The sequence below is a fragment of the Tiliqua scincoides genome, chromosome 3, assembly GCF_035046505.1.
Source record: "Tiliqua scincoides isolate rTilSci1 chromosome 3, rTilSci1.hap2, whole genome shotgun sequence".
Classification (NCBI taxonomy): Eukaryota; Metazoa; Chordata; class Lepidosauria; order Squamata; family Scincidae; genus Tiliqua; species Tiliqua scincoides.
Genome location: NC_089823.1, coordinates 69,893,526 through 69,908,784, shown reverse-complemented (window position 1 = coordinate 69,908,784; position 15,259 = coordinate 69,893,526). Strand labels below are relative to the sequence as shown.

At 43.0% G+C, this 15,259-nt stretch overlaps 1 protein-coding gene across 1 annotated transcript; it reads left to right on the top strand.

Annotated features, from left to right (window-relative positions):
- The first annotated feature begins 5,650 nt into the window (after positions 1-5,650).
- Positions 5,651-14,800, top strand: XK (X-linked Kx blood group antigen, Kell and VPS13A binding protein). The gene is made up of 3 exons (XM_066622119.1): positions 5,651-5,895; positions 8,924-9,186; positions 13,968-14,800. The coding sequence occupies exons 1-3, from the start codon at positions 5,651-5,653 to the stop codon at positions 14,798-14,800; spliced, it is 1,341 nt and encodes a 446-aa protein (XP_066478216.1).
- Positions 14,801-15,259: the final 459 nt, after the last annotated feature.

Here is a 15,259-nt window from a genome sequence, read left to right as displayed (position 1 = left end):
GTATAAGTTTTAAAAAATTATTTAAAATAAACAAGAACCCTCCCCCCAACCCTTCCTAAGCAGTTGCAGATCTGTTTAAAAAAATTCTCCAAACATCCCAAAGGCTGCAATGCAATCCACATTTACCTGGGAGTAAGCCCCAATCACTATTATTGCTGAAAGCATATACATAGTAGTCTGTTGAAAGTACAGATCTTTAACATTTCCCCAAATGCAATCGCATACCATCAAGTCTATTAAATATAAAATACACATTTAAATGAATGGAGACACACCTGATATTGGCTCATGATCCACCTAGTGGATCCCAATCCACAGTTAGAGAAACACTGTTGAACAGAATAAGATATGTGATATTATCACCTCTGCTATGTTATACATCTTATGTGAAAATTACCTTCAATTTTGCAAATCTAGAATTTCACTGTTTGAATGTATTGCACAGACATATTTTGTCACAATACTACATGTATTTCAATATCACACAACATGAGAATACCATGCACCTAGCTACAACTGCAAAAGCAGACTGACATGAGTCAAGATCTCTTTTAGGAATTCAACTCTATATATTCATTTGGAAATTCCACCAAGTTCAACAGCACTCACTTCCAAGGAAGTAGTCCCTGGATTGTAGTTTATTTTAAATCCTTAAATATGCTGCAGATGCCTGATCTTGTCTGAACTTGGAAGCTAAGTAAAGTCAGGCCTGGTTAGTACTTGGATGGGAGACCACCTGGGAATACTGGGTGCTGTAGGCTTATACCATAGTCTTTTGAGACTGAAGGTTGCCAACCGTTTAGATTGTGAATGTGTGTAGTTAATTAGAAATTAAATTGCATAGTGAGTTCTTAATAACGCTTTCTTAACAGAAAAAGGGATTGCTATCCTTGCCATACATTGTGTACCTATTTGTGGTGTAGAGTCTTGTACGTTATTGTGCAAAGCATTAGACTTCACACCCTAAGGGGTTACTACTACTTGCAACTGTTGGGCAACAAACTGGATCATAGTAACAACTATTTCAACTAAATATAGTAGAGTAAAAATATGTATTACTAGTATTATTGCTTAGCTATCATTTTAGTAGCAGATATGTAAATGTTAGCATTTTTTAAAATAACCTTGAGCAACACTAGGAATACTGTGTTTGAGCTTTGCCTGTGTTCCTCGTGCCCCATCCTATTTTAAAATCTTACAAATATTCTGTGGAGGCTGGATTAGCAACTTACCTGCTTTGATATCATTCTGATGTACTACCATGTAACTCATTTCAAGGGAAAAGTGAACTGTTCGTCCACTTAACATTAAACATTCCTAATCCTGTTTTTTTGCTAAGGCTCATCATCAACATCATCATCATCATGCTCTAGTGTATTTCCATTTTCAACCAGAACAGAAAAAGAATCCTTGAGAATGTCCAGTTCAGCAGCATATTCTAATAAGATAATCAAAAACATTTAAATTTATTTATTTACTTACTTACTTACTACATTTATATCCCTCCTTTCTCCCCGAAGGGACCCAAGGCCAAAAGAGTACATTTAAATATATATATATATCTAAATGTGGGTATAAAATCATTCTCTTGGGGGTTGCAAGGTTTTTCTACATGCAGTAATCCTTTTAAAAGGTGCTTAGGATATCTGCATACTTGAGGCCATCATTTATGAAATGGTGCATTCATAAGTGCATATTGCAGGTAAAAAGAATACATTCTTAGGAAAATGAATGCAGGTAAAATATTTATTCCGAAAGTACAATCTTATGCACATCTATTCAGAAGTAAGGCTCTTTGAGTTCAATGGAGTTTACTCCCAGTTAGGTGTAGATAGGATTGCAACTCTGTAGTGGACTGAAAATTTCTGCAAAGGGACCCATAGAAGAATAACTGGTGTTATCCAACAGCAACATAATGGAAACTTACCTAGAATTTTAAAATATTATGTCTGATCACAAGGGTAGCTAACTGCCCAATCTTATCTCCTGCCATGTTATAGCATGCAGCTGTGCCAAGGGAGCACACACAGCATGCTGTGGTGGTGGGGGGGGGGGATGATCGGACAGCAGCCTGCAGGAAATAATTAAAAATATATTTTACTAAGCTTCCAGAAGGCTGCCCAATTGCCTATGGCTCTCCTTAGACCTATGCAAGCTATTTTCCTGGTGTAAGTCCAAAGAGACATGGGGACAGGATCTGCGTTCAAGTCACTGCTGTCAGATCCATGCCCAGCCTCCCACAATACACCACTGGTTTCTCCCCCAACCACCAGTTTCTCCTCCAGCACACCCCCTTTACCCCCCTTCTTCATACATGGCCTGCTCCCCTCAGCCCACTTACCAGAACTAATGGACGCCTTAGGAGCCACCACTGTGCCCATTTGCGGCACAGAAACACATGACAGCAACCCAGCTTCTGCACTGCTGTAAAGGAGCTTTGCACTGCTGGGGCACTAGTTCCAGCAGTGTGAGGCCCCAAAAGGATTGGAGCCTGAGCCAACAAGTGAGCGATTAAGGAGAGCGTATCAACTCCTGACCACGGACCAATACCACAAACCTTGATGTTGACCTCTTGTGGGGATATGATTGGCTAAGCAGTTAATTGTATTAGAGTAACTGAAAAAACAGGACATTTTAAAATCACCAACAAAACCAATACATGTAAGAGAAATATATGCATAGTTTAAAGCCAGAAGCTAGCAACACTCAGGGCCCATTAAACAGTATAGCATTTGAGGGATGTGGCTAGGCATAGTCCAATAAAGTTAAACATTTTGCTTCATCACATGACTATACTCCATATACTGCTGCATTTAAGAGCTAAATTGCCTTGGATATAACAATATCAATTCTAGCTGATTTTCATCATTGAGTGGTGTGTATTTATTAAGCGTTTCTGTTTGTACTGAATTTTCCAATGGTACCTACTGCTGTTAGTTTGTACATAGTTAACTGTATACTACCACTGGAGAATACGGACAAAAGTTTCCATATTTACAAGTGTTTACAAACTGTGGACAAGATAAAGCTATGCTATGATATTTGAAGACAGCTCTTATTATATTCTTGTTGAAGTATATCAGAGTGTGTTATTGCTTTTAAGTGTCTGTGCATGCTGTTCACATTTCAAGTCATATTTTAAATATACAATAGCTCTTTTAGAACAGAAGGTATAGTTTCTGATTTTAAACTACAAAGACCCTATTTTTTCACATGCTAACTTTAATAGGAATTGGTTATCAGTTAGGTTTAACTACAGCAATATAATACAGTACTATAGCAGACAACAAGATTTGATTAATACGTATTTTGCAATGCAAAGTACTGATTGTTGCTCCAAATATTTTATAATGCAGTGGTATTCCTAAATATTATGTAAGGATAGACCAAAAATATTTTCTATATGGTAACTGTATACTACATACAACTAGGAAGAACTTTTTAAACTATTCTGTTTCATACAGAAGGAAGCTAATCTCAAACACTGTTAGGCACTTAATCTTTGTTATCTTTCCTAAAAAGGAGAAGGGGGTACACTAATAATGAGTTTGATCAGTGATTCTCAAACTTTTAGCACCGAGACCCACTTTTTAGAATGAGAATCTGTTTCTGGCAGGATCTGTTCTCAGAAATGCAAATGACTTTCACATAACCCTCCAAAGCATGAAATTATTGGCTTGTGGTTGAAGGTGATCTCTAGAGGCCACTAGCTTGATGTTAAGCACACTCCTATATACCTTCATTTTTCAGCACTGCAGAGAATCAAGAATGCAGGTAACATATTGCCTTTGAGGAGCAGATCTCACAGTGAATGTAGAAACAAGCCCAAGGCCTTGCTGAAGGTCATGAGACTGTTAGCAAATGTGCATGGAGCATATATTGGCAGGATTCCAATTTGATGGTGGTGTCTTAAGGTTGTCTTAAAGTAATGTGTATATATAAGAACCTGCAAAGTAGAAGGAAAAAGGTTCTAACTTGCTAACAGATTCTGTCATGTACCCACTGATGGTAACTTCGGGTGATTTATTTCAGTCTATGCTATTCATATAATAAGAAACATATATACCTTCAGTTTTGATACCTGCTCAAAGCCATAACATAGTGTATTCTCTTTAATTAATATCAAGATGAAACTCATCATATAAACTACATCTTATGGTTATAATGTTATGATGTATTAAACACTGTGATCTTTCAAGATGTGTTTATTGTACTCATTTTGTACTGTAAGCTAGAGATATATAGAACCAAGATGTTTTTTAGCCTTTTAAGCAGTGATCATAATATTGGCTTAGCAATGACAGTAGAACTCTCCATTTACCCATGACATTTATATAAAACTGATGTGATCTTTTGCCTTAATTCAAATAAAGCATACCTATATATATTATGCCTAACGTGTATTTATTGAACCATTGTTTGTTGTTTGCTTCTCAGTCATTGCCACTTTGCTTTCTATATATGTATCTGACTCCATGACATGACCCATTTAGTTTAAATTGCTAGGCATTTTAAATCTTGCCAGAGGCAAATACCGCAAAAAGGCATTAAAGTTCTTGGGGCTCATTTCTTGGTAGAAGAAATGCAACTTTTGTCTACCGGTGCAATGTTATGCAATTGTTCCTGTCACTTTACTTGATATTTCCTTACATGATGGAGTTGAATCTGAAAAGTCAGTGACCATCTAACTGAAGAGGAGGAGATGGTGGAGGAGGAGGGACAGGATCATTAATTAAATGCTGGAATATGCACAGAAATGACAGGAGTGTCCAACACTCAGAAATACTGGGATACAATCAACAAAGCTTTACTGATGAGTCTGGGATGAAAGGGTGGCACAAACAAGGATAATCAACACCTGTCCTTTATGAGCCATCAATAGGCATAAATGTTTGACCACTTCCAGGTAAAAGTGATCCTCATATGAAACAGCCTACTGCACCAGACCATTGATTCGTCTGGCTCAGTGTCTTGTCAACATTTGTCCCCTGCCTTACCACTTTGCATGGTCCACCTATTGGAAGTGGAGGGACCGTGTCATCACCAGTTCCTTCCAGTTTGGAAGACCAGATGCGGCTCTACAGACACCAGTAAGAGGGTCGGGGCAGACAGGAGGGCTTTTTGGAGCATGCAAAAAGCACACACCGGAGGCCTGCCTGTCGAGCGGAGCCTTCTACCACTGTTTGCTGTGTCACATTGCTGGTCTCACTGCCAAGCAGTGGATGTCTGGGGTTCTTGCGCGTACCACCAGACGCTGCCTCGAGTGCCACCAGTGGTATCCGTACCACAGGTTGAGAAACACTGATCTAGCTCAGTTTTGACTACAGTAGCTGGCAACTGCTCTGCAGGGTTTCAGTTGAGTGGGGACATGGTGGGTTGTGAACACACAGAGCTCACCCAATGTTGGTCTGCACATGCTCAGGAGCACTCTTCTTTGCTTCAGTACTCCTGAGCATGTGCAGCCCTAGGAGGGAATGCGGGGGGGGGGGGGCCGATCCCGCTGCTCAGGTCTGCCCCTAGCGGACGTCCGCGCTGGGTCCTGGCTCTGGCGCGGAGGGAGCTGGGCGCGCCCGCTGCGGCTGTCGATGCGCGGCCAGCCCTGCAGCCCGCTGAGCCTGTGGCCGGGCCGGGCCGGGCCGGGCTGGGGGCGATGAAATTCCCGGGCTCGGTGCTGGTCTCGCTGTTCCTCTTCGTGGCCGAGACGGCGACGGCGCTGTACCTGAGCAGCACCTACCGCTCGGCGGGCGACCGCATCTGGCAGTCGCTGACGCTGCTCTTCGCCCTGCTGCCCTGCGTGCTGGTCCAGTTCAGCCTCGTCTTCATCCACCGCGACCTCAGCAGGGACAGGCCGCTGGTGCTGCTGCTCCACATCCTGCAGCTGGGGCCCCTGGTCAGGTGGGTGTGGGCAGCGCGGGGCTGGGGGGGCAGCGGGGGTCTCCTTCCAGGCTGGCACCGCCCCGCCGCAAGATGCACGCTGCAGCATCCTGGACAGCACCGCCCAGACGGGGGGGCATTCATTACTGTGATGATGATGATGATGATGCCTCCTATAATCATGAATTAGCCAGCAAACATCATCATCGGGATAAGCATAAGTGCTCTTCTCTTGGTGCTACCATCGCATTTTCTCCTTTTTTGCACAGCTGGGGATTTTTGAGCAGACGTATGTGTCCTCTTGGCTAATGCATCCAAGCTGTGAACGTACTAAGTGTGATATGGAAGATCTGTGCCACTGTATATGCTGCAGTCGTGCATGTGAGCTACACCACCTGTGGCCAAGAATCACGCTTGCCTCGGTAGAAAAACCACACCCATCTGGAGAATGTCTCCCTGTAAACCTGGCCCCCTCCCAGTCTTTGGTCTGGAAGGGAGTGGTGAGAGCAGGTATTGTTTGCCTAGGTCAGATGTTTTCAACCACTGTGCTCTGGCACGCTGGTGTGCAGCAAATGGTCTGCAGGTGTGCCGCGGGAGTTTGGTGGAGGGTCATTTATTAGTAGGACCATTGGAGGATGTAAGCCTCAACAACGTGGGGTGCCTTATCAGTTGTCAAAAAAATGGATGGTGTGCCTTGACAATTTTAGTACCTTGTCAGGGTGCCATGAGATGAAAAAGCTTGAAAATCACTGGTCTAGGTATAGGGGTGTGGGCATACACCTCCAATATTCTCCTCCATTTTAGTTCTACCAAAATATTTTCACTTACAAACAGGGTTGAATTTACAAAAAACGCAGCCAGTTCTTTGGTGGGTCATACACTCCATTGATGTCTTTTTAACTGAAGGCAAAGATGCTTCTTTCTGTTGTAAATGGATCCTTATGGTATTGCAAAGCCAACTGAGGGCCACACCTTGCCATTAGTGTTAATGATGTTTATGTAATAATGCTAATGATGTTTGATTCTCTAACTTCCTTTTCTTTTCAAAAAACAAAATTCAAAATTCATTTCTTTTCAAAATATTTTCTTTTTTATAATCCAGAAGGCAGTGCTGCAAAAGGCACGACTGGTCATTTTTCACTTTCAAGGTTCTCATAATTTTGTAACATAGGGAAATGTGTTGCAAAGTCTTATCAGACAGACTGCAAATAAAAGAAGCCCAACAGGTTCTCAAGGAAGAGAAGGCTTCACAAGTGCTATTTAGTATGTTTGAATTTACTTCCTGAAAAGAGAACTCTACTTACCCCCTCCCCATTGGAGCCAGGTCAGTAACTAAAATTGCAGAGATTATCTGCAGCTATAAGGTGTTGTGGCAATTTCTCTGTGGGCTGAAAAGTCCCAGCAGTACCAAATTCTTCATACTTTTACTGAAGTCTGAGCTTCAAAGGCATGTCCAACACCAAGCCAGAAGCATCTGTGGAAATGACAAGTAATCACTATACAGTACCTCCATCTTTATGAACCAGAAAGAATAAATATAGAATTAAATGAAAGACGTGGTTTTTTGTTTTTGTTTTTGTTTTTGTTTTTTGTATCTCATTACATTAGTGAGCTCCAGATTGTTAAACACTGGGCATCAATTACTCCTAGCCACAAGGATGGTAGACTGTGAATTCACCAAGGATGAGTTCTGTAAACAAGTCGTGAAGGATATATGTGAATCTGTGTTTTGAACTGAAGATAAATGTCCTAAGGAATTTTCATTTTTTGTTATCTTCTTTATTCTGCCCAATGTGGTTTCTGCCTGCACACATATCCACACCTAAAACAAAACAATTTCCTGTGTACCAACTATAACCTCTTGAGCCCGATGTGTTTAATCACAGCCCCATCTAGGATAGGGTGACTTTTGCTCACAGTATTTGCTTCTCTTGTATGACATCACAGCATTACGTACAGGATAATGGTAATGTGCTCCCTGGTGATCTGCAGGTGCTATAATTCTTTCATTCCCCGTATTAATGTTTTTCTCTAAAGAACAGGCACAACTGCAATATTAGATAATAACAACAACAATGGAATTGATTTCCTTAGATGTTTTCAAGAAACAGTTGAACATGAGTCTTTCCAGGATCTTTTCAGTACAGGGTATCCTGTACTGGTTATGGAGCTCTTTCTGTTGTGTGATTACAGGTTGAGTCTCCCAGAATTCTTGTGGATGGCAAAAATCGAATTAAAGCAAATCCATTTAAAAAACAATGTTCCTTTGCTAGGTGATTTAAAAGCAGCCTTGCTTTGTGATGTAATACAGAGTCATTAGGCAGACAAGCCATCAATCAGTCTTCTTCCAGGTGCTTAGAAAGGCTTCACTCTGAACCCACAACCCCTCCCTTCACCCAGAGTGCAGCACTGGGAAAGAATGCAAAGGGATTGTCTTTCTTTCATGTGCTCAGAGGGAAGGGAGAGGTTGCTTCTAAGCTGTTCTAAGTGAAGCTGTTATAAGTGCCTGGAGAGTGAATGATTGATGGATTGTCAGCTGGCTGCTCTCTCTCGCATTAAAGGAGGCTATTGTTAAATGACTTTTTTCCTTTAATTGAAAGGGCTTTTCTCATTGCATTGACGTGGATAATTAGGTTATACCTGAATATAATTTCAAGAGTCTTAACAATGGGTTGAAGGGCTGATGGATGATGATCCTATACACATGGTGGGAGAGTAAAGATGCATGCGTCCTTTTTCACAGTTCCTGAGAGAAAGTTATGTGTGGACTTTCCACCTTTAAAAAATGGGTAAAGAAAGAGTCCTTGTAAACTGAGTGTGCTGTATTGACATGGATTTAACATGTCACTGAATACTTCTTGTACATGAAGGAGGAAACATATATGTCTATCCCTGCACTATGTGTTGGAGATTATAGGAGTTAGTGAGAAATGACCCCTGCCTTATCTGCAGATGGCGAAACTGCTTTCTAACAAATCAGAGAGCCCATTTAGTGCACCAATAAAGAGTTTCATTTGTGTAATTACTTTGCTTGTTTATTTCTCTCCAGGTGTGTGGAAGTCTTTTACATTTACTTCCATGCAGGCAGAGTGGAGGAGCCTTATGTCAGCATTACTAAGAAGAGGCAGATGCCAAAAGATGGACATTCAGAAGAAGTGGAAAAAGAAGTGGGCCAGGCAGAAGGCAAACTGTTTACACACAGATCTGCATTTAGTAGGGCATCAGTGATCCAGGCCTTTCTAGGCTCCGCACCTCAGCTGACGCTTCAGCTGTACATCTGCATCCTGCAGCAGGACATCACAGCAGCTAGAAGTATGTATAAGTTATGTATATAAATATTCACTATTTTAGCTTTGATAAATGCTAAGAGGTCGGAAGTGAATAACTGCTTAACCTTCTCTCTTTTTGGCTTGTTCTGGAACCAGCTGTAAGAAACATGATTAATGAACAACAGGTCTTTGCTAAGATATGTTTAGCAGTTTAGAAAACCAGTAGCCGTTCTGCACCTTCTGCTACATGTAACATTTTTTTTCCAAATGTTTCATTTCAAAAAATAGATGCATTGGCACTCATAACTTCTTGGACAACATTCCTCCTGCCCTGGAAACCTCATCCTCAAACTCAGATGTGTGGAGGCTGAATGTGAATCACCGGGGAACATGTTGGCCAGAGGCCCTGCTACAGGCAGGGAGTCAGTGACAGTGTGTGTGGCACTTTTATTGATACATTATGTGCTTACATCACTGTACACTCACACCATTTGCTGGAAGGGGATATCCACTCAAGCCACGAACCATGGAGCCTGAGAATTCTGGCAATGCGCACCCTGTCTCTGAGGAAGGTTGTTGTATAACCTCACTGAAATGTAAAACTTAAACTTGTATAGTAGCAGCTTACACCTTTTGAATTCATGCTAACATTCCCACTCCCACTTTGGTGCTCTGTAGCTGTTGAAAGCTGCAATTTCTTGTTATCAGTGATTGCCACATTTTTCTCCCAAATCTCCTGATTTGTTTTGACTGCACCCAGTCTTCAGCCATACACTTATCAGACACCTACAGTAAAGAACCAGACTTGCAACACAGGCTGCAAAATATCAACACAGGCTGCAATCCCGTGCACATGTACCTGGGAATGAGACTCATTGAATGTAAGGGGTATTACATCTGAGTAGACATGCATAGGAATGTGCTGACAATACTGCACCAGATCCACGAGTTACATGATAGCCTGTGCCCACAGGCATAGCCACTGCAGCACAGCTCATGTAGCTCGAGGGCATGGTCCCCAAAGAGCTGCATAGGCAGACACGGCAGTGCTGTCGGGTAGCCATATTCAGCCGCACCTCCAAGACACCCTGTGCAAAGCCACAGGTTTGCAGTGGCACAGGGTTTCAGGCACATTGCACTGGCATTAGGTTTGTGTCTAAGGGCAGAAACTGTCTTTTGTTGGTGGAGCTCTCACTGAGCTGGCAAATCATGTTATGCACCAGCATTTCTCACAGATAAGACTGGTCCGTAATTGCTGTAAAGATAAACTTCTCATTAGTACATTGAAATAACCTATGATAATTGATGAATGTGACCTCTTCATGGGTTAATAAACCATTAAGACTGCACGCAAGAAAATGGATACCGAGCACTAACTAAATGGAACAGCAGTTTTGAGCTAGCCACTTAATTGATATTAGGTTTTTCCAGCACTATATAAGTGACTTTGAATGTAATGGTGAAGTGCATAAAATGACTCAGGGCCGGATCCCGAGCCCGTGTGCACCAGCACACCTTAGCAAACCTTACTGCAGGCCCACCAGCAGAGGTAACACAGCGTGAGTTTGCGCTGGTCCAGCTCCAGTGGTGGGCCTGTGGTCCGCCACCCAGCAGTCGCTCGGACTGCTAAGTGCAGGAGAGGTGAGTGTGGGTGTGGGGGGAGGCGGGGAAGAGGCATTCTGGGGTGGGGGGAGATGGGGGAATGCAGGCAAAGGGTAGGGAGGAGGTTTGGTGGGTGGAGCAGGCCCGAAGGGAGGCGGTACTGGCGGAGTTCTGCTCCAGAGATGCCGTAGAATCAAGTAGCTCCATTGCGGGCTACTTCCTTTACTTGGGGGAAGGGGACAAACATCCCCTTCTCCCGAGGAGGGGGAGACAGCTGCCTGGGGCGCGTTGGATGCTGTGGCAGTCGTTTTCACTGCCATGGCAGCCCCACGCTCTGGGTAGCTCAGGATTGGGCTGTCATATACTGTGCTTACTGTCCTGCACACCATCCAAAGAGGAAACATATGCATCTCACCCATGACAAGATGTAGGAGTTCCACATACATTTGGAATTCTCATATCTTGCTGTGGGAGAAGATGTTCTTCCTTTGTAGAGTACCTGGAAACTCAGAAAATGTTTGCACCAGTCAGTCATTGGCATCCACATTTTTGGTATTTCCAGGTAATGGGCAATATATTTCTCAGTCATCAAGTAACTGCTAACTGACCCTCTGATTCTCTGCAGAGTGCCTGGATTAGCACACAGAAAGCCTTTTCCCTTCAGAAACCAGAACTAAAAAAAAAGATTATTTGCTAATTTCATTCTTATTGGCTGTGCCATGCTTTTAATGATTTCCTAACACGACAAATTGGAAAGCAGTTGGGCATACAATTTTCCATTATAGCTATTTAGAGTTAGCCTTCTGACACCTTACAATTGGAGCAATAGGATGTAATCTGAATGTGAGTGTGTATATAGGTGACAGCCCACTTCTGTGCTATGCTGCTTGCTGGAAGGGGGGGGGGGTCTGGGAAATCAGAAGGTAAAATTGAGGTAAGTAAAAAAAATTTTACTTACCTGTGCATAGACCTTCTGGCCACCTACCCATACCAGCTCTGGAGCTGGTGCAAGTCCAAGAAGAGGAAAGGAGCAGGTCCAGAAATGAAGCGGGGGGGCGCTCGATAAGTACAGCATGCTCTGCATGCTGTAAGTGACCCCTCCCCCTCTGCGTTGGAGCCATTCAGGGCAGTGATGGTACATTGCTGTTGCTACCCCGAATGGCTCCGATGCTAAGGTGGAAGGGCACTTACTAGCACGTTGCAGAGTGCGCCATATTTACCGCGCCTCCCCAGCTCTGTTTCTGAGCAGGATGGCCTGGGAAAGGGGATAGGATCCTAGCGCAAGTCTGGAGCATACAGCAGTCATGCTGAACCTAAGCAGATCAGGGTCTTGTCATTGTCTGGGTAGGAGATTGCCTGGGAACTCTGTGTATACTACCTTGAGTTTTACAGAAGAAAGGAAGGATTTCAATATTGAAGGAAGAATGAGTGGGCAGGGAGATGGAGTGGAAAGTCAGAAACCACTCCAGGAAAGTCACTGTCAACCTGGATTTACCAACTGGGAATAATAACGACCTAATTCTTAACTCATTCATCATCCTTCTTAGAAACCTGCTAGCGCATTTCTGCTAATTGGCCTCCACTGCTGTGGCAGACATCATGGTTTTATCTCCATAGATAAAAGTTTTTCCTGTACTTGCAGGACATCCTACCTTTCCCTTCTATGCCTTGTGTGCCTCATTACTACATAACGTTGTTTGACCTGCTGTATGTCTCTACTCTTTTGAATTTCTTTTGCTGTGTAAATCACTTTGCCATCTTTTGTCGACAAGTGATATGTGACACTTTTTTTCAATGTTACTATCAGCTGGAAGCCATGTGCCCCTTGAACATCCCTGTCATAGCGATCCCCTTGCATGGCATAGCAGGGGATGTGAAACAGTGCTGACCTGGTATCAGATTACCAGAGAGCTCTACTAGGTCTGCTTGGGCTGGGTCCCTGTGCTGCGAAGGGTTAAGTTGTCTCCTCATACTATGGTATGTGAGCCAGAGAGCTCATGAAATGCTGGATGAACACAGTGGCACTCACGTGGCCTAGAATTCGTGAAATGTTACTTGCTGTGACCTGATTTCCAAAGACACTGGCCACCTGCAGCTTCCAGCTGAGTTACTTTTGCTCAGTGCCTATTCAAGTAGGGCATTTATATTTAGTTCCTCATAACAAATTCAAGGCTAAGAGTTAGTGCTTGAGAAGAACCTGGCATATTTATGATTGGAAACAACACAACTTTGTAGACATTTCTGGGACAGTTCTCTGCATCCAGTAAGGAAATTTCCAGGTTTCTGACAAGTTTTCATATCACACTGGAATAGAATCACACCAAGATAAAATGATTTGATTATGTACTTTAAATCTGCTTCTTTTCTGTATGACTATTTGACTATGACTTACATATACTGGTAATGCTTTTTAACTGCCTTTTAAAGGTTTCTGATGGAAACATGGCATGGATTTTTCTTTTTCTGGTCTTACTCTTCATTTTGTTTGTTCTAGAAATGTTCAGATCTATTAATGTTGACTGCTAAATCCATTCACTTTTGGCCTTTCAAAAATAATGTTATGATAAAGACTAACAGTATATAGATATGCAGCACAATCCTTTACTCAGAGCATGACTGTGTCCCATAGCACTTGCTCCCTAATAAGTGTTCAGGATGGTAGTCTTAAGAACCAGCATTGACAGCCCAGTCCTATCCTCCACCAGTCCAGATCATGCAGCCCTACTGACGGAGCCCATGCTGCATGTTATGGGGGGAGGCAACCAGATGGCTGCCTCAAAAAAAAAAATATTTTTTTACTTACCTTTCTGTAATCTGCTTGGCCTCCAATGGATTTCCTCAGACCTACACTACTTCTTTTACTGGTGGAAGTCAGAGGAGATTCCTGGGGGTGGGTCTGGAACAAGAATTGGAGTTAGTGATAGGACTCTGCTGATGTTGCTGTCCTCCTCTTGTAAACATGTTCAGGAGAGCTTAGGGGTAGAGAGCTTGCTTAGCATTTGAGTCCCCAAGTTCATTTTCAGGTAAGATAAATTTAGGCAGCCAGGCTAAGAAAAGAAAGACCCTTCATGGTACAGGCTGAGTTGAAACTCAAGAAGGTCATATAAAGAGCCTCATTTTGGTGCCACCTAAGGATTTGCAATAAAAACATCAAACAGCAGGGAACTTTCTGTCTGGTCAGTACCACTTTTGGAAAACTGTGGCGGTTTTTTCTGTTCTCAGGCATCTTCATGGCTCTGTCTCTCTTATCAATCGTGTATGGAGCACTGCGATGCAACATCCTGGCCATTAAGATTAAGTACGATGATTATGATGTCAGTGTGAAACCCGCTGCCTACCTCTGCATCTTCCTGTGGAGAAGCTTTGAGATTGCCACGAGGGTCATAGTTCTGGTCCTCTTCAGTTCCGTCCTTCAGATCTGGATCCTGCCTGTGGTGCTGGTGAATTTCTTTGCCTTTTTCTTTCACCCTTGGATTCTCTTCTGGCAAAGCAAGTCTTCTCTGCCCGAAAATATAGAGAAAGCCTTGAGCAAAGTCGGCACTGCCATAGTCTTGTGCCTTCTCACTTTCCTGTATGCCGGTATCAACATGTTTTGCTGGTCTGCTGTGCAGTTGAAGCTGAATGATTCCGATTTAATTGACAAATCCCAAAATTGGTGCAGACTAGCCTTCTATTACGTCCTGAGGTTCTTTGAGAACACTTTCCTCCTGTTGATGTGGTATATGTATAAGACGGATGTCTACATGTACGTCTGTGCCCCTTTGCTGGTCCTACAGCTGCTAATTGGCTATTGCATAGCTGTCCTTTTTATGCTCGTGTTCTATCAGTTTTGCCACCCGTGCAAAAAACTGTTCTCCTCTAATATTTCAGAAGGGTTGCTGCTGTGTTTCAAGTTCTTTTGTAATGTCTGCAAACCTCTCCAGACATCAGACACCTCTGTGGAAAAGGCAGACTTGAAATCCCCGGAGGACACTGAAAATGACGTGCAGGCAAGTTGCAAGGTGAACGAATCCCAGAATGGGAACGCTTGCCAGAGTGTTTCTTCCAATGCCTAGAGCAGGCATTGTCAAGAAGGTGGCACATACAACCACAGATCACTTGATTCAAGACCGCTGAAGCTCATCTTGTTATCTTCTTGATGGAAGTGTGTGTGTGGGGCGGGGAGGAGGCTGAAGTAGATTTTTTCCTAGGTATATGCCCATGTGGCAATTGTGACATATCTATGCATATTATTCTAGGCTTATAGTACACAATGGTTTATGCATGGCAGTATCTTCTCTGGTTACCCTTCTGACTATCATTATAGGAAGCATGTGTAAATCCCAGCAAGTTTGATTATGCAATGCTGGTCTGATTATTCAGCAAGAGTGAAGATAGTTGGAATGCCAATCATTAGATACAGTAGTAGTGGGCCTGTCCTCATTGTGCCCTGGGGCAGGTCTGTGACATGCTGCCCCTCCCTTCCCAGGAAACTTACCGAGGCTCGTGCAACATTCTGCAGCTGTTGGGAAGTC